The sequence below is a fragment of the Mercurialis annua genome, linkage group LG5 (assembly GCF_937616625.2).
Source record: "Mercurialis annua linkage group LG5, ddMerAnnu1.2, whole genome shotgun sequence".
Lineage (NCBI taxonomy): Eukaryota > Viridiplantae > Streptophyta > Magnoliopsida > Malpighiales > Euphorbiaceae > Mercurialis > Mercurialis annua.
Genome location: NC_065574.1, coordinates 4,558,876 through 4,576,242, shown reverse-complemented (window position 1 = coordinate 4,576,242; position 17,367 = coordinate 4,558,876). Strand labels below are relative to the sequence as shown.

Genomic DNA, 17,367 nt, shown 5'->3' with positions numbered 1-17,367 from the left:
TAGACATTGCTGAATGCTGAAAATTAGAGATGGATCCCACAAAGTTATTTAAGAAGCATTTTGTTGGTGAGAGAGTGGTTGATCTTTGCACAGCCTTACTTGTAGCACAAGTATTAATATGTATTGTTCTTAAAGCAAACCTAATTTCATGGTGAACCAGACAACTATTGGTTTAGCAACTGTTGGAAGTTAGGCTGCCAAAAAGATGCTCAATAAAAATGGCAGCCCAACCATCATAGAACCATACCCCTATAAAATTATAGTACCATGAAACCAGAACATAGGCATAACATTGAAGAGCTTATATTTTAAATCATAACCTTCGTCTAATAAGTACAGCATTCAACAGCTTACATCAAGTTCTATCATGTCTGTTCTAGCCAGCAAAAGAAGCAGTTCATTAGACACTGTTTATGAGTAGTTGATGCTTCACCACAAAAATAGGGCAAAACCCGAAAAGGATATATCTAGTCACTTGTAACATCTTCAAGCAGATCCAAGATTTTAATACTGTCTGAAAGTCAGATTTAGACGACCACCACGGAAATTTGTTTCATCGAGCAGATACTTTGGTGCAGTGTCGGCATGAACAGAATACACACCATGAAATATATGTCTAGACTTCCCGCCAAATATCAGAACATCTCCTGACTCCAGCAAAACCTTCTTAGCAGCATTTTCATCTATATTATCACCATACAGAAATTCTCCTGAATCTCCAATTGAAAAAGAAACCACAGGTAATCCTTTTCTCAGGCTTCCTTCACTTTCATCTTTATCCTGCATGGTTGACAAAGCACAAGTTCTCAATAGTCTTTACCTAGACGAGAGGTGCAAAAAGGGTATTTCAATAAACCTCCAAAAAAGACAAGCTCATGGTAACATGGCAAAGAACAAGAATAAAACACAAGGTGGCTGCCGATCCAATCTAGTAGTAAGCCATCCACCCAAAGCAACCAAGAGATTCTTCGATGCATTATGCGCATACATACTTTTTAAAAGAGGTAAAGCCAACAGAAATATAAAAACGGGTGCTATTGCGGCTACACCTCCTCATTTGTCAGGTTAACTATGAAGAATGGCATAGATCGGTAAAGGCTACATAAACAATATAACTTGCAGAAAACTCAATATTTTAACAATAAGACATAAACTCACAACCAAAGTCCAAAGGATTCAAATAATAGCCGTACCGCAGGTGGTTACTTGTAAGTTGTACTAAGACATTTAACAGCCTGTGACTAAATTTATTATATTAGGAACCGAAGTAGGAAGAGAAAATGTATAAAACTGTAATTACTTTGTTCAATCTAATTATTATGGACATTAAGCCATGATGCACTTAACCGAATCCAAACACAAACGCCCCAGCAAAACAGAAGAAAAGACAAGACTAAGAAAAATAATCACTAATCAAGGTCAGCAATTTATTTTAGAAATCCCATCAATAAGGAAAAGAAAGTTCTCATATCAAACCTGATGAAGACCAAGCCGCCCCTTAGTTGAGTAAAAATTTGTAATACAGATGTCTGGTGACATCAGTGGAAGAGTTTCTTCCTCATTGTTTGCTACCATGAGAGCAACAGCATCTTTCATTGCTTTCCCGACCAACTTATGAAAATCAGGAGGAATACTGGGTGGTTTAGCACCATCAATTGGCCGACGTTCTCCGTACTTACTTGTGTTGGGGTCCCAATTCTTACCCAGGCACATCATTTTCAGAAGTAGTTTTGCACCCTCCCGGTAACCTGGTTGGTAAAAACCACCAGGACCTAACCCAAGCTTTCGGCAAATGTTAACTATTTTAATCTGGCATCAAATCAAAGCATAAAATAAATAACTATGACTAAGAACAACAGAGCATTTATTAATAAGAGAGTTCTATCTAGACAAATGAAAGCAAAAATGAAAAAGATGCAAGCTACTCACAGAAACTTGAGGTAATCTAATTGTTAACAGAAGAGAATAAAGAAATACCTGATCATCCATAGACAAGAAAGCTTTTAGAAGAATCATTCCTGGACCTAATATTTCTCCTTGTCCTGATAAAGCCCGCTTTATCTCATTCCGCTTTCCTCTATTTATCTCACGCAATGAAGGTTTTAGTGTGATAAGAGTTCCCTGTTTGGGTGGGCAAATGTCAAAAGGCTTTGATGTCAGATTCTCTGGATTCCCTGAATCTACAGTGTGTCCAGTACTCTTAGCAAATTGTTCTTGCAATGTCTGGCTAACATCATCAGACTGCATAGACAGCTGAGACACATTCTTCAGGAGGGTAGCATGAACTTCAAGTGAGTCACCAGTATGCAATGTATCCTCAGTGACAGCTTCCTTTACCTGAATTGTGGTCACATCAACTTGTCTACTAGCAGTATGGGAACTTAAATATGCAGGCGTCAATGCTGAATCACTTTGAAAACCCTCTTGTTGTTTTGGCCCAGGCTGACTAACAGTGGCATTTGAAGCACTTTGATCCTGGCGGATTGTTTCTTCTAAATAAGAAGACCCACCTTCTGATGGTTTCTTTACTCGATACTCAGAATGAAGTGGAGTAGACCGATGATTAGAATGCCTAGGTACAGTAGCAGGTGAAAACCGAGTTGAGTGGCGCCCATTTTCCCTTTTTCCATGTGATCTTATCCTACCGCCGTTACTACTACTACTACTAAGGCTAACCGGGCTATGAGAGAAATCTCCTTCTTCTGCACAAGTTATTTGATTGATAGTTGAAATGCAATGAGTGTTTATTGGAAGAACTTCAAGTGAGACACCAGGCTGCAATGTACCCTCAGTTACAGCTTCATTTACCTGAATTTTCGCTACATCACCTTGCGTACTAGCAATACGAGAACTTAAAGGCGACAATGCAGAATCACTTTGAAAACCCTCAGGCAGACTATCAGAGGACTTTGAAGCACTTTGATCCTGGCGGATTGCTTCTTCTAAATGAGAAGATCCATCTCCCGATGGCTTCTTTACTCGATACTCATGATGAATCGGAGTAGACCCACGATTACAATTCCTAGAAGCTGTAGCAGGTGAAAACCGGGGATAGTGACGCTCATTTCCCCTTTTTCCGTGTGAATATGTTCTACCACCATTACTACTACTGCCACGACTAGCCGAGCTCGTGGAGCTATGAGCGAAATCCCCTTCTTCTGCATCAATAATCTGATTGATAATTGAAATGCAATGACTATTTATCAAAAGAATTTCTTCCACCACATTATACATATACATAAATACATCCACAAAAATTCACTGATTTATCAGAAAATAAAACTGCTACTGCTAACTACAAATAAGTAAAAGGAATCAAACATAAAAGGAAAAAAAATCCAAATTATTTTTTTGTTTGTGTAAAATCAATAAATTACTATACCTAAACTAGTTTATCAAACACAAAAATTCCAATTAAAATTAAAATTCAATTTATGAAAGAGAGGGGTAAATAAGGAAGTTACATGAGAAGTACGATAAGAAGTGCGACCGGCAGAACGTGGTGATCCTCTTCCTCCTCTAGGATTGGGAGTGGAATAACCGCCAACGGGTTCAGCACCGTCGGAATTCATGATCGTTAGTGGCAAACACCAGACCAGAGTCTTGCTTTTGGCGGGAAAATTGGTGATTAGGTTTATGGATTTTTCACTGTATGGAGTGTTTGGAAAAATTGAAGCTCTGATGGAAAGGTTAGACGACGTTTCGCATGCATACTGATACTCCCCCATAGGACTCTACACGTGTATAATTCCACGTGGCGTTGATCACGTGCAAGAAAATGACAAGTAATGTAATGCCTGGCGCATTTTGATGACGTGGTCAAACAGCGTCGGTGATGACATCAATTCCAGACCTTGGATGACGTGGTACAGCGTGCCATATTTTTCTTAGGAAAGGTCCTTAAACTATACCGCTTTTAATTATCTGGTCCTTAAACTAATTTTTGTCTTTTTCTGATCCCTAAACTCTACGAAAAAGCAAGTGTGAGTCCCTAAATGGATGTCTGTTATCTGCGTGAATCCACGCTCCATTTCTCTCGAGTGACCTAGAAAAGCACTGCCACATAGGACTCACACGGAAAAAATAATAATACTGAATGACCATGAAAACAGTGGCGTTTTAATTTTGGGTTGAAGGAGTTGATGCCGGTGGGATTTTCTGGTGAGAATTTGGTGGCTGCCGACGATTAAAACTTGTTTGGCTTAGCTTTATAAACCAAAATAAACAAAGAACAATGAATAAAACAAATAAATCAAAGGACTGTATCATTAAAAGCAAGAAAATTCAGAAATACAAACAGAAGATAAAGCATACCCATATCATAAACATGAAAGATCTGCCATAATAGTTAAAAAAATTGTTGCTTTTCTAGATCTGAGAATAAGAATAAGTTATTGAGTTTCTTAAACTCGTCATTAAATCCGGTGACGGAAATGGGACTTAAAGAGTCAGTCTTTCCGAGTAAGATAAGATCACTAGCGAAGAAGAGGTGGAGCCATTAGAACTTCCGGTGGAGCCACAAGAGGTGGTTGTATTGGTGTCCGGCGAGAAAGAAATGCTTGAAGAAGCAGAGAAGTTTACGGACCATGAAGATGTAAAGAGAGAAATAAAGAGGTAAAAGCCGACCTTTCTAGAAAAGCTCATCGGTTGGCCGGTATAAAGCGGTGGATGATTTACGCAGAGACAAAGAAATTATAAATTCGAAATTTGAAGATGAGGAGAAAATATGAGAAGGTGAAGAAGGTGGTGTTAAGATGACTTTGAATCATATACGTTGCCTCTCGTCTTTTTCCCTATTTCTTAATCCAACGTTAAATATGAACTGATCAAAATGGAAATTAAAAGTGAGTTGTTTGCTGTGTAAAAAAATAGCAGCAAGAGAAGGAGAAATGCGTATGTGGCAAAAAGAGAAGAAGAGATGCCTATGTGACAAAAAAAGAGAAATTAAAACACACGTGGTTTGGATTGGTTATTAGCCATGTCATCAATAAAATTCTATATTTATGCTTTTTCTGTTAGTTAACAGCATGTGAGATCACGCAGATAACGGACATCCATTTAGGGACCCAAATTTGCGTTTTCATGGAGTTTAAGGATCAGAAAAAGATAAAAATTAGTTTAAGGACTAAATAATCAAAAATAGTATAGTTTAAGGACCTGAAAATGGGTTTTTCCTTTTTCTTATAATGTCCATGTCATATGATACGTCATTCATAAAATGCCACGTGTTTCATGAGTAATCATCCTAAAGATATTAGGAATAACCCATTTCCAGGTTCTTAAACTATACATGTTTTATTCATCCGGTCCTTAAACTATTTTTTATTCTTATATGTCCTTCAATTTAGCGAAAAATTATTTTCGAGTCTTTGACTAACGAAAACGACGCTGTTTAGAGTAACAAATTGCATTTTCGAAAATAACGAAACGACGTCGTTTTTATCATTCAGGGACTTGAAAATGATTTTTTGCTAAGTTAAAGGACCAAATAAAGACAAAAAGTAGTTTAAAGACTAGATAAACAAAACATGTATCGTTTAGGGACCTATGTATATTAAAGATATTATTTATGCTTAGTTAATAGTATTATTACTTATTAGAAGAAAACTTGTAAGTAATAATATCTTCTTATTTTTTCAGAGTTTGATATACATAGTATCGAAGAAGTAAATATTTTATATCATAGTCTTAGATTTATATAGTGCATTCTCTTAAAAAAAAACAACAAAAGGTTAACAATACTTAACAGATGTAGCACATTTTTCTTATAATGTATGTGCCATATCATAGGACATCCATAAGAAGTCATGTGTTGCATAAGTAACTAGTGGTATACTAACAATATTATTTATGCTAAACTCTACGAAAAAGCAAGTGTGAGTCCCTAAATGGATGTCTGTTATCTGCGTGAATCCACGCTCCATTTCTCTCGAGTGACCTAGAAAAGCACTGCCACATAGGACTCACACGGAAAAAATAATAATACTGAATGACCATGAAAACAGTGGCGTTTTAATTTTGGGTTGAAGGAGTTGATGCCGGTGGGATTTTCTGGTGAGAATTTGGTGGCTGCCGACGATTAAAACTTGTTGGGCTTAGCTTTATAAACCAAAATAAACAAAGAACAATGAATAAAACAAATAAATCAAAGGACTGTATCATTAAAAGCAAGAAAATTCAGAAATACAAACAGAAGATAAAGCATACCCATATCATAAACATGAAAGATCTGCCATAATAGTTAAAAAAATTGTTGCTTTTCTAGATCTGAGAATAAGAATAAGTTATTGAGTTTCTTAAACTCGTCATTAAATCCGGTGACGGAAATGGGACTTAAAGAGTCAGTCTTTCCGAGTAAGATAAGATCACTAGCGAAGAAGAGGTGGAGCCATTAGAACTTCCGGTGGAGCCACAAGAGGTGGTTGTATTGGTGTCCGGCGAGAAAGAAATGCTTGAAGAAGCAGAGAAGTTTACGGACCATGAAGATGTAAAGAGAGAAATAAAGAGGTAAAAGCCGACCTTTCTAGAAAAGCTCATCGGTTGGCCGGTATAAAGCGGTGGATGATTTACGCAGAGACAAAGAAATTATAAATTCGAAATTTGAAGATGAGGAGAAAATATGAGAAGGTGAAGAAGGTGGTGTTAAGATGACTTTGAATCATATACGTTGCCTCTCGTCTTTTTCCCTATTTCTTAATCCAACGTTAAATATGAACTGATCAAAATGGAAATTAAAAGTGAGTTGTTTATTGTGTAAAAAAATAGCAGCAGGAGAAGGAGAAATGCATATGTGGCAAAAAGAGAAGAAGAGATGCCTATGTGGCAAAAAAAGAGAAATTAAAACACACGTGGTTTGGATTGGTTATTAGCCATGTCATCAATAAAATTCTATATTTATGCTTTTTCTGTTAGTTAACAGCATGTGAGATCACGCAGATAACGGACATCCATTTAGGGACCCAAATTTGCGTTTTCATGGAGTTTAAGGATCAGAAAAAGATAAAAATTAGTTTAAGGACTAAATAATCAAAAATAGTATAGTTTAAGGACCTGAAAATGGGTTTTTCCTTTTTCTTATAATGTCCATGTCATATGATACGTCATTCATAAAATGCCACGTGTTTCATGAGTAATCATCCTAAAGATATTAGGAATAACCCATTTCCAGGTTCTTAAACTATACATGTTTTATTCATCCGGTCCTTAAACTATTTTTTATTCTTATATGTCCTTCAATTTAGCGAAAAATTATTTTCGAGTCTTTGACTAACGAAAACGATGCTGTTTAGAGTAACAAATTGCATTTTCGAAAATAACGAAACGACGTCGTTTTTATCATTCAGGGACTTGAAAATGATTTTTTGCTAAGTTAAAGGACCAAATAAAGACAAAAAGTAGTTTAAAGACTGGATAAACAAAACATGTATCGTTTAGGGACCTATGTATATTAAAGATATTATTTATGCTTAGTTAATAGTATTATTACTTATTAGAAGAAAACTTGTAAGTAATAATATCTTCTTATTTTTTTAGAGTTTGATATACATAGTATCGAAGAAGTAAATATTTTATATCATAGTCTTAGATTTATATAGTGCATTCTCTTAAAAAAAAACAACAAAAGGTTAACAATACTTAACAGATGTAGCACATTTTTCTTATAATGTATGTGCCATATCATAGGACATCCATAAGAAGTCATGTGTTGCATAAGTAACTAGTGGTATACTAACAATATTATTTATGCTAAGATAATAGTTTTATAACTCATTAAAAAAAATATAAGAAGCAATTTTTTTATACAGTTTGATATGCATAGCATCAAAGAAATAAACGGTTTATATCATAGCCTTAGACTTATATAGTGCTTTCTTTTAAGAAAACAACAAAAGGTTAACGATACTTAACTATTCGTCATCTATAAAATGCCATGTGTTTCATAAATAACCAGCGGTACTAAAGATATTATTTATACTAAAATAAAAGTATTACTTATCAGGAAAAAACATACAAGTAGTAAATTTTTTTGTAGAGTTTGATATGCATAGCATCGAAAAAGTAAACGGCTTATATCATAACCTTATGCTTATATTCTTTTAAGAAAACAATAAAAGTTAACAATACTTAACAAATGTGGCACATTTTTTTTATAATGTCTGTGTTATATGATACGTCATCCATAAGATGTCATGTGTTTTATAAATAACCAGCGGTATACTGAAGATATTATTTATGCAAAAATAATAGAATTATGACTTATTAGGAAAAAAAAAACATATAAGTAGCAATTTTTTTTTTCAAAGTTTGATATGTATAGCATCGAAAAAGTAAACGTTTTATATCATAATTTCAGACTTAGGGGGTGTTTGATAACCCAACTTATTACTTAAATTAATATATTAAGCACTTAATTGTTTTAAGTTGGTTTGATAACTCAAAAAAGTTCAACTTAACTTATTCAGTTAAGGCAAAAACCACTTAAAATAATAAGTTAAAAATTTTGACTTATTTTTTTTACTGAAAATATTAAGTTATTAAATATTAATTTTATCAATGAATAAACTTTATATCCGTATTATTTTCAATTCTTACTCACTAATAAAAATATTTTATCTCACATATATTAATTTTTTTATTTTTTTTAATATTACAATGAGTGTATTATACTTAAAACAACACTTAAAATACTATATTTTTCATTATAACTATTTTATTTTTTATCTTCACTTTTTTTTATAGTCTATATGCCATTTATTTAATATTTCTGTTTTTAATATTATTTGGACTTAACAAATGGGTTTTGATTTTCTTGAATCTTTGTTGCTTTATTTTTTTACTGTAATTTTACCCTTATTATTCTCACTATTACAATTAACATTTATTTATTAACTACAATGTTTATGTATAGAATATACAATTTTGGTTAAAAAATATATATGTCAAAATAGTCAAATTTTATAATACACATGTTTAATTTTTATTGTTCATTTTCTCATCTACTATGTAATTTCACGTGTTATATAATAATTAATTATCATTACACTCAATATATATCTCAACTATTACTAAATTTATAATTGATTTCATAATTATCATTTTAATATACCATTATTCAACCTGTGTCGTTTAAACTTGATGTCATTTGTTTCTGTTGGAACAGTTTATGAAATGGAACGAAATTACCAAACACCGTTTCTGGCTGAGTTGCGGACTAGGTCGCTCTCTTTGAGCTCTCCTAAGCAATGTGAAATTCCACAATACTCTCTTTACTCTCACTTAGCACTGTTCTTTTCCTTATCTTTTTAAATTCAATTTTCCAACAGTTTCTTAATTTTAATGTATACTCCAATTGCAATTGCCTCGTGGCATGTCATTATCCAGTGGATTGTGAGAAACACGTCATCTTACCCAGGCGAATTGCTATAGAGGGCACAGTCTGAGTAGAGGAAAATTATACAACACAATTATTGCGCCATTTCATTTGTATAACAAACCAATAGAGTTTTAGATATGTGGAAACTTGAATAATAAAAAAATAAGCAATGATTAATTTTTTTTTCCCGCAAATGTTCATTAATTTGTTGTAAAAACGACGTGGTGCAACGATTGTGTCGAATAGATACTCGTAAAATACAAAATTTGCTCAACACCAACTTACATTTATTTATGAGTAAATTACTATCAGCCCCCACGTTTGTCATAATTCGTAATTTAAAATCTCCTATTTAAAAATCGAGCGATTGGATTTTCCATTTTTATTCCCGTCAACAGTTTGGTCCTTTTATCCATTTTGGTGTTAGTGAATTGAGTAAAAAGACTTAGAGGTAAATTAATTTTCAAGTATGAAGAACAACATCGTTGATAGAAATAAAAATAAGGGACAAAATTGTTAGCAGAAATAAAAGTGGAGACCATATAGTTAATAGTTTCATTGACTCGGTTAACTAACACAAAAAATGTATGGAAAAATTAAATCATTAACGGATACAAGTGTGAGAGACCATATCGTTTGATCTTTAAACATAAGAGATTAAAGTGTGAATTATAATATGGAAAGCCTCATGGTATTTTGCTCTATATTTATAGAATCGATGGTCAATTCGATCCCTTAACTTGCAACTAAGGATCAAATAATTCAAACCATTTTGATCAATAAAACAAATTATTAATTTTTAGGTCAATTAAGAATATACTAGGATCATTCTAGTCTTTGAACGTGTTTATATTGCATAGTGCTTTTTTTAATTGACTCAAAAATAAAAAGTGTTGTTCTTAAATGATTAAAATAATTAAAAGTTAGTTATTTGATCTTGAATTATAAGTTGAGGGACCGGATTAACTCTTTGCTCTTTAATTATATATTAAAGCAAAAAACAACATTTGAAAAAAAAACATTTTTTGAACTGAATTCTTCCATATTTTTCTCCATTGATTTCAAAATCTATCAATTCTCTTCTCCATTTCTTCCCAAGCATCATCAAATTGGAAGCAAAAAAAAAAACCCAGATGCTACAATGAGGTACTTTTCAATTTAAAAATGCTTAATTGAACAATTCTGTATCTTCATGCCCTTTAATTAAACGTTTATACATAGTTTAGCATTGCTAAATAATCACTTAAATCATTTTATTAGCATTATTTTCAGCTTATAGAGACAGATCAAAGGGATAATTTCTCTGTATTTTGTTCCACATTTCACTAACCATGGTTATATTTTTTTTGACCAGACCATGGTTATATATACAATTATACATTCATATGAAATCTTTTTTTTTTTGTAAATTTTTTATGTAGTTTTTCGATTTATCTAGGGTTCCATTGAATTATGAGTGTGCATTCTCAATTTTATAATTATATAGTTTAGTGTAGATTTGAAAATGTAGCTATTTGAATGGTAGTTTATAATCTAAGAGAATTTTCTTTCCTTAGTGCAGTTAATATCTGAGCAAGGGAGAAGGTTAAAATGGTAAAGTTGACTATGCTTGCGCGTGTCACTGATGGATTACCGCTTGCTGAAGGATTGGATGATGGCCGTGATGTGACAGATATTGAATTGTATAAACACCAAGTAAAAGCTCTGTTTAAGAATCTTGCAACGGGGCAAAATGAGCCGTCTAGGATGTCGATTGAATCCGGCTCTTATGTCTTCCAGTATCCTGTTTACGTTTTTGATTAAACATATCGTGTACATAGTAAAATCCGATTCATAATATATGTTTTGTGATTTTAATGTTCTTTTGGTCATATGCTGTTGTTAGGATGTATGTCCATGAAATATTCAACAGTTTCTGTTGAATTGTTAATTTATTTAGCGTTTCCCTTGACTTGATACCTTAGTTATATCATTGAAGGACGTGTTTGTTACCTCACAATGTGTGATCGTTCGTATCCTAAAAAGCTAGCATTTCAATATTTGGAAGACCTCAAGAATGAATTTGTGCGTGTTAATGGGGCTCAAATTGAAACTGCTGCTAGACCATATGCTTTTGTTAAATTTGGTAGGTATTTTTGATTCATTTTGTTTGTTTCATTTTTTGTTGATACTGTCTTTTAATGCTTCTGTTATGTCTGATTTTTGGTTTTGTGTTTATGTCTTAAAGATACTTTCATACAGAAAACAAAGAAACTGTACCAGGACACCCGTACTCAGCGGAATATTGCAAAATTGAATGATGAACTGTATGAAGTTCACCAAATAATGACTCGGAATGTGCAGGATGTACTCGGTGTTGGTGAAAAGTTAGATCGTAAGATACTCTTATATTTTCAAGATCACTGGGTTTCCAATTTCCATTATATTATACATTTTATTCTCTTGTTGTGTGAAAATGAATAGCCAATATCTCGTCCTTAACAATTCTCTTGTTGCGTGTTCTGCATATCTATGTTTATGGAAAATTGTGAAAATGGGGTTTTCATGTGGAAAATGTTAAAGAGGAGTTATGATGTGTATTGACGACTTTATGACACTCGTGTCTTTGATGCCGTTCTACTTTAACTGCCTTCTGTAGTTTAAGCTTTTGCAATCTAGAATGCTTTTATTTGTTTTCTAGTGGGAATTTCATTTGGAATCTTTTGTCTGTTTTGTACTAATGGTATTCATGCTACGCAGTTTAGCTAGATTGTATTATAATTTCTTTTTGTTCATTTATCATATTCTTGGTCATCTGCTGTTGTATCCTTATAATATTTGTAATTCGTAAATATTGCCAGAAACCCCATGATACAGCTTGCCATGTTTGGTTCATGGAATAGGTGCGGAATGGAATAGCTATTCCGTATAGAATGAAAATTCTTTACTTTGGTTCACGGAATAGGTATTCCACGGAATTGCTATTCCATGATTTTGTGGAATAAGTACTCCTCTCAAAAACTAAAGAATGGCTATTCCATTCCTTATGGAATGACTATTCTATTCCATACTATTCAATTCCATGAACCAAACATGGCCTTTATTTCTTCACTATTTATGTCATATAACGGTGTCAATCCTATCTGTCTCCCTCCCCTCTGTGAAATAGGCCCCTTTCCCCCCTCCATATCATATTACTGAATAAATAAATTTTACATATTTGGTGATATTGCAGAGGTCAGTGAAATGTCCAGTCGGCTAACCTCAGAATCTAGGATATATGCTGACAAGGCAAGAGATTTGAATCGGCAGGTTAGTTCCATTGATCAAGTAGCTATATTAAAAGTACTAATCATATTGGCCAATATTTTATGAAATCTGAATGTTTTAGGCCAATATCAGTGGTGTTGCAATAAAAAAACTATTTCCAATTGAAGTAAGGAAAAAAATGCTATGCACCCTGATCAATAGAATTCCATTTGTGATGCATAGCATATGACAATACAAGAAACCATGTCTGCGTTTTCTTTCTTGGTGATGTTCCTTCTTTGTATATCGAAACCGTGTCTGAATCTTGCTGTGAGTCATGCAGAGCATTGAAATGAATAAAATTATGCATGGAGTAGATACAGAGCTACACTGATATTCTTCTTTACATTTACCAAGTGCAGGCATTAATTAGAAAGTGGGCTCCTGTTGCTATTGTGTTAGGAGTTGTGTTCCTCCTTTTTTGGGTTAGAACGAAGATATGGTGATCCAATTGCTTTTGGGTTAGAAAAAAGATATTACTGGGTTTCTCTACTTTGCTGTCAGTTACATAATTGTTCGAAATCGATGCACACAGAGACTTGCTCATGTTTGAAGCTGGGATAGTCGCGCGGCTTGTTCTTCAAGTACTTGCCAACAACTGTGAAATTGTGAATGAGAGAGGCCCTTCGGTTTATAGAATATGTTGGATACAAGAAAATTTATGTATTTGAAGATGCTTAATTAATCTAGATGTAATCTACAATTATTACATTTATATATTCCTAGCTACAACTACAATTGATCACCTTAAGGTTTTTGTGTGTTCTTCAGGCTTAGACAAAGAATAAGGAAAGATAATATAGAACATGAAGAAAAAAATTAAAAATGAAACATATTACAAAAAATAAAAGTATTTTTGATTATTTTTCTTTAATAAAAGAATATAATTAAAACTATTTGAACAAGTTCTCAATTACTGGCAAACATAATGGTATATTCACATTTTTTTTTTCTATTTCAAAATAATAAGCTGTTTGAGTAAATGAAAATATATAGTTAAATTACTTACAATTTAATATTTTATCATTTTTAAAATATGAAAATAAAATAAATTATAACTTTTTTTATTAGTTCATTTTTCATCGATATGGAAAATGACATTTATTCTATCAAAATATAGAGCAATAAATTCATTTGGAGATAACTGGATATATTAATTAGGAGTAAATATAATTTTAAAATTTAAAATTGTTTATCAAAAATAGAAGGTGACATAATAATTTAAGACGCAAAATTAATAAAGGCCGCTTGTCAATTCGGGAGGGTGGAAGTGATATGTAATTTTTTAAAATGTATTTGATTCATTCAAAATAATAAAAATAAATAAAATAAACAATTTTTTTAATCAAACTTATTTTACCATAATCTACTAAAAATCAGTGCCCTTTGAAACCAAATACATACATTATTACCGTTTAAAGTTTAAATTTTCAAATTCCTACTCTTGAAAACTTCTCAACATTTTCTTTCCATAAACTAAACAAAAGTAAGAAACCATAATCAGCTCCTGTAAATCCCTAATTTTATCTCAATTTCATCAAGGAGCCCAGATCAAATTAAGAAACGATTCACCAATGGCAATCTCAGAACATGAATCAGAAGATAATTACAGCAAAACTGAAGGATCCAGTGATTCAGATTATGAATCAGATAGAGATCCAAGTTACAGCATTATTGAGGACACTCAAATCCAACTCTCAAATCTTTCTATCCACAAGAAATCAAAATCAAGGTTTGCACAAGAAAAATAAATATTTTCGTCAGATTTAATTGTTGAAATGTTTTGTGATAATGGGTCATGTACTCATGTTTGTTTTCTGTAGAATTGGTAAGGCTTTGGATATAGAGAGAGACACAGAAGAGAATGAATTGAAGGTCTTAATGGAATGTTAGTACAATTTAATTATACATGCATCAATGTGTTAATTTTTTTTTTCTTTAGGTCTAAGTAGCAGTGTAGCATGGACATGGGAAATGGAACACTTGGACACGGACATGACGGAACAGTGTTATTTTAAGATTTCTGTATTAAAAATGAAGTTTCCGTGTCTGAAACGTCAAGTGTCCGATATGTTTTTGGAACGGGACATGTTGATTCAATGAAGTGTCCGTGCTACTTAGCTTTAGTTTACATGGATTATTGCATGTGATAACGATGTTATTTTTATTTATTTTTATGGGTTGTGAAATTTGGTGGCAGCTGGTAATTTAGAGAAGCTAAAAGTGGAGCAGTGTAAGGTTTATTTGAGAAAGAATGGACTGAGATTGACTGGCAATAAGGCTACACTTATTCAGCGCCTTAAGGAGCATCAAGAGTAGTGTTTTGTAGTTTATTTGCTGAACTAATTAAAATTTGAATTTTTTGTTTCTGTTGATGTTGATGTTGAGTTTTGCTTGTTTTATTCAGGATTTTGAATGGTGAAGCAGAGAAGAAGTACCCGGTTTCTTGCTTTGTTATGAATTGTAAAGGTGAGTACATTCAGCTTGAATTCAGTACTGTAGTCTGTAAATTGTGCCTCATTGAATAGTTTTTGCTGTGCAATGAGCATTGGTGGATACTGGATAAGTGGATATGTATGTGCTGAACTGCAAGGGTTACCTTAAGGTTTCTTATGTTGAAAATTAAGTTCCGTGTCCGAAACGCCAAGTTTCCAACACATTTCCGAAATGGAAAACGTTGATTAGATGAAGTGTTCGTGCTACTTAGGTTGTAACTATCCATCATGATTGGCTCTATTGCAATCACATCTAATTATGTTTCTATATATTCATATATGGCCTGAAAATTGGGCTATTTTTTTACAGGTGATGCTTGTCTGGGAGATGTTGTCATGTTTGAACAGAATGTTTATGAAATGTAAGCCTTTGGATGAGTTTGATGCGCATGACTCTCTTGTTTACATATTGATATTATAGAGCTTTCTGCTACTCGTGCTTTTCTAAGATAATGTTCTAAATTATTACAGTTTCTACTTAACTGTAGTTATATGTGTTGTAAATTTTCTCAGGTTCAATATAGCATCACGAAGTGCTAGTGGTCCGTCACTTGGGAAAAGGATAGTCGTTGGTCGAATTGTGAATGATAGCTATGGTGCTGCCAAACAACAGCATACATTTACAGTGAGTCATTTTTAGCATACAGTATAACCTAGGATATTATTATTTACAGTCTCTGAACATAAAGGTCTATAAGAACAATTGATGGGGAGTGAATGTGAATGTAGTTGTGTGCTTTTCAAACAGCGGATCTCTTGAATAAAATGCGAATTAAAGGCTATTTTTTGGTTATTCTAACAGATAGAGGTTTTGTGGAGCAAAGGAGAGAGACCACTGCGTCCACTTCAGCCTCTGCTGATTAAGGGTCGGAACCTTTACCGATTGAAGACTATGAGACAGGTTAGTAATGGGCGGATTACAGCTCTCTTCAAATGTCATCGAAGATCTCATGTATAGAAGTTAGCTGACTACTTATTTTTGCTTTTACTTTAGAGATGGGAAGATGAAGACAAGAGGCGTAACGTTTTGATAGAAAAGCATTCGAGGGGTTCTCTAGCTAGGGATGCTAGAGAAATCCGAGTGCAAAGGAAGGAAAGCAGGAAAATACTCGGGGAAAATAGGTATTATAGAATTTGAGTTAAGTTTACGTTGAAAAATCTCATTTAAATATAGCCATGCTGAACACAGAAGCTTGATTGTTTACATAAATTTACATGATTAAATGCTCTATGCTTTAGGGTCCTGAAGGAGAAAATACACAGGAATCAGATAAATTCAAACTTAGCAACAAAACAAGGAATTCAAGCTCAACAATCAGGTTCATCTGTTGCAAAAGTAGCTCCTGAACCTCAACAATCAAGTTTATTTGGCAATTTCGACAAGACAACAGTTCGAAAGTTGAGCTCAAATATAGATCCCACAATGGGATACAGAGCTCACATGTCGACATCTCCACGTCCACTTTCAGGAGCCTTCGCTAACAGAGTAAACATAGACAGACCAGTGCTGGTTCCACTAGAAACCCAGAAGCCGACCATTCTTCATGAACAACCAATGAGGCAGACAGAGAACGCTCATCGCCGTCAATTTACTCACTACATGGATGATCCCAGCCACTTTCCGGACCTTCACAGAAATGGTAATTTTGGCTCAAGGCCGTCAAGCTTCAATATGAATCATCGTTATCCTCCTGTGAATGACTACTCCAGAACAGAAAATTACAGTCATGTACATCCATCGACAAGGCCAAACCGTTATCATCAACAACAGCAGGCATGCAAATATTTTGCCCAAGGAAGATGTAATTTTGGGGATAACTGCAAATTTTTGCATGACTCCAAAGAGAACTATGGCCAAAGGAGGGGAGACAGGCCTTGCTATTATAACAGGTTAGAAAGACAGCAATTCTGAAATTCTCAATATTTTTGTTGATTACACAAAATAAACATTGATCATGAGTTTTGAGTAATACTTAGAACTAGAGTTTTTGTGTAATTTAGTTGGTGAATAGAACAGAAGAGGGTTTTTGGAACTGATTTTGAATTGGAAAAATTTTTCATTTAGCACTATCTGTGTGATTGCAATTGTTTGAAAGTTTTTTAGCATTATTAACCTTGAACTGTGCTAAAATTTTACTGCTTTTTTTGTTTAATCTTGAGCTGATCTTGCAATAAAAGTCTTTAAATTTGATGAAATTGACAAATCTTAAA

At 33.4% G+C, this 17,367-nt stretch overlaps 3 protein-coding genes across 4 annotated transcripts; 2 read left to right on the top strand and 1 right to left on the bottom strand.

Annotated features, from left to right (window-relative positions):
- Window positions 1–281: 281 nt before the first annotated feature.
- On the bottom strand, window positions 282–3,722 carry LOC126680308 (uncharacterized). The gene is made up of 4 exons (XM_050375410.2): window positions 3,465–3,722; window positions 1,978–3,171; window positions 1,477–1,809; window positions 282–780 (listed from the first exon to the last, which is right to left on the bottom strand). The coding sequence occupies exons 1-4, from the start codon at window positions 3,570–3,572 to the stop codon at window positions 505–507; spliced, it is 1,911 nt and encodes a 636-aa protein (XP_050231367.1). The 5' UTR covers window positions 3,573–3,722; the 3' UTR covers window positions 282–504.
- A 6,668-nt stretch (window positions 3,723–10,390) lies between these two features.
- On the top strand, window positions 10,391–13,406 carry LOC126679761 (25.3 kDa vesicle transport protein SEC22-1-like). 2 transcript variants are annotated; one of them, XM_050374737.2, is made up of 6 exons: window positions 10,391–10,519; window positions 10,935–11,151; window positions 11,338–11,498; window positions 11,601–11,747; window positions 12,588–12,664; window positions 13,024–13,406. In XM_050374737.2, exons 2-6 carry the CDS (start codon window positions 10,964–10,966, stop codon window positions 13,105–13,107), a joined length of 657 nt encoding a protein of 218 aa, XP_050230694.1. In that variant the 5' UTR covers window positions 10,391–10,519; window positions 10,935–10,963; the 3' UTR covers window positions 13,108–13,406. The 2 variants fall into 2 exon arrangements, with proteins under 2 accessions (XP_050230694.1, XP_050230695.1); XM_050374738.2 differs by having other exon boundaries at window positions 10,930–11,151.
- Window positions 13,407–14,061: 655 nt separating this feature from the next.
- LOC126679915 (zinc finger CCCH domain-containing protein 62-like) lies at window positions 14,062–17,226 on the top strand. Its single transcript, XM_050374935.2, has 9 exons — window positions 14,062–14,393; window positions 14,485–14,549; window positions 14,862–14,976; window positions 15,069–15,130; window positions 15,467–15,518; window positions 15,670–15,781; window positions 15,959–16,057; window positions 16,151–16,278; window positions 16,396–17,226. The coding sequence occupies exons 1-9, from the start codon at window positions 14,236–14,238 to the stop codon at window positions 17,066–17,068; spliced, it is 1,464 nt and encodes a 487-aa protein (XP_050230892.1). The 5' UTR covers window positions 14,062–14,235; the 3' UTR covers window positions 17,069–17,226.
- Window positions 17,227–17,367: the final 141 nt, after the last annotated feature.

Coding starts and splice junctions, on each gene's coding strand:
- LOC126679761 (XM_050374737.2), top strand. CDS start 10,964: ATGGTAAAGTTGACTATGCTTGCGCGTGTCACTGATGGATTACCGCTT. Junction 11,152..11,337: donor TCCGGCTCTTATGTCTTCCA/GTATCCTGTTTA, acceptor TTGATACCTTAG/TTATATCATTGAAGGACGTG. Junction 11,748..12,587: donor TGTTGGTGAAAAGTTAGATC/GTAAGATACTCT, acceptor GTGATATTGCAG/AGGTCAGTGAAATGTCCAGT.
- LOC126680308 (XM_050375410.2), bottom strand. CDS start 3,572: ATGAATTCCGACGGTGCTGAACCCGTTGGCGGTTATTCCACTCCCAAT. Junction 3,172..3,464: donor CTTCTTATCGTACTTCTCAT/GTAACTTCCTTA, acceptor ATTATCAATCAG/ATTATTGATGCAGAAGAAGG. Junction 1,810..1,977: donor TCTTGTCTATGGATGATCAG/GTATTTCTTTAT, acceptor ATTTGATGCCAG/ATTAAAATAGTTAACATTTG.
- LOC126679915 (XM_050374935.2), top strand. CDS start 14,236: ATGGCAATCTCAGAACATGAATCAGAAGATAATTACAGCAAAACTGAA. Junction 15,519..15,669: donor GAACAGAATGTTTATGAAAT/GTAAGCCTTTGG, acceptor AAATTTTCTCAG/GTTCAATATAGCATCACGAA. Junction 15,782..15,958: donor AACAACAGCATACATTTACA/GTGAGTCATTTT, acceptor TTATTCTAACAG/ATAGAGGTTTTGTGGAGCAA.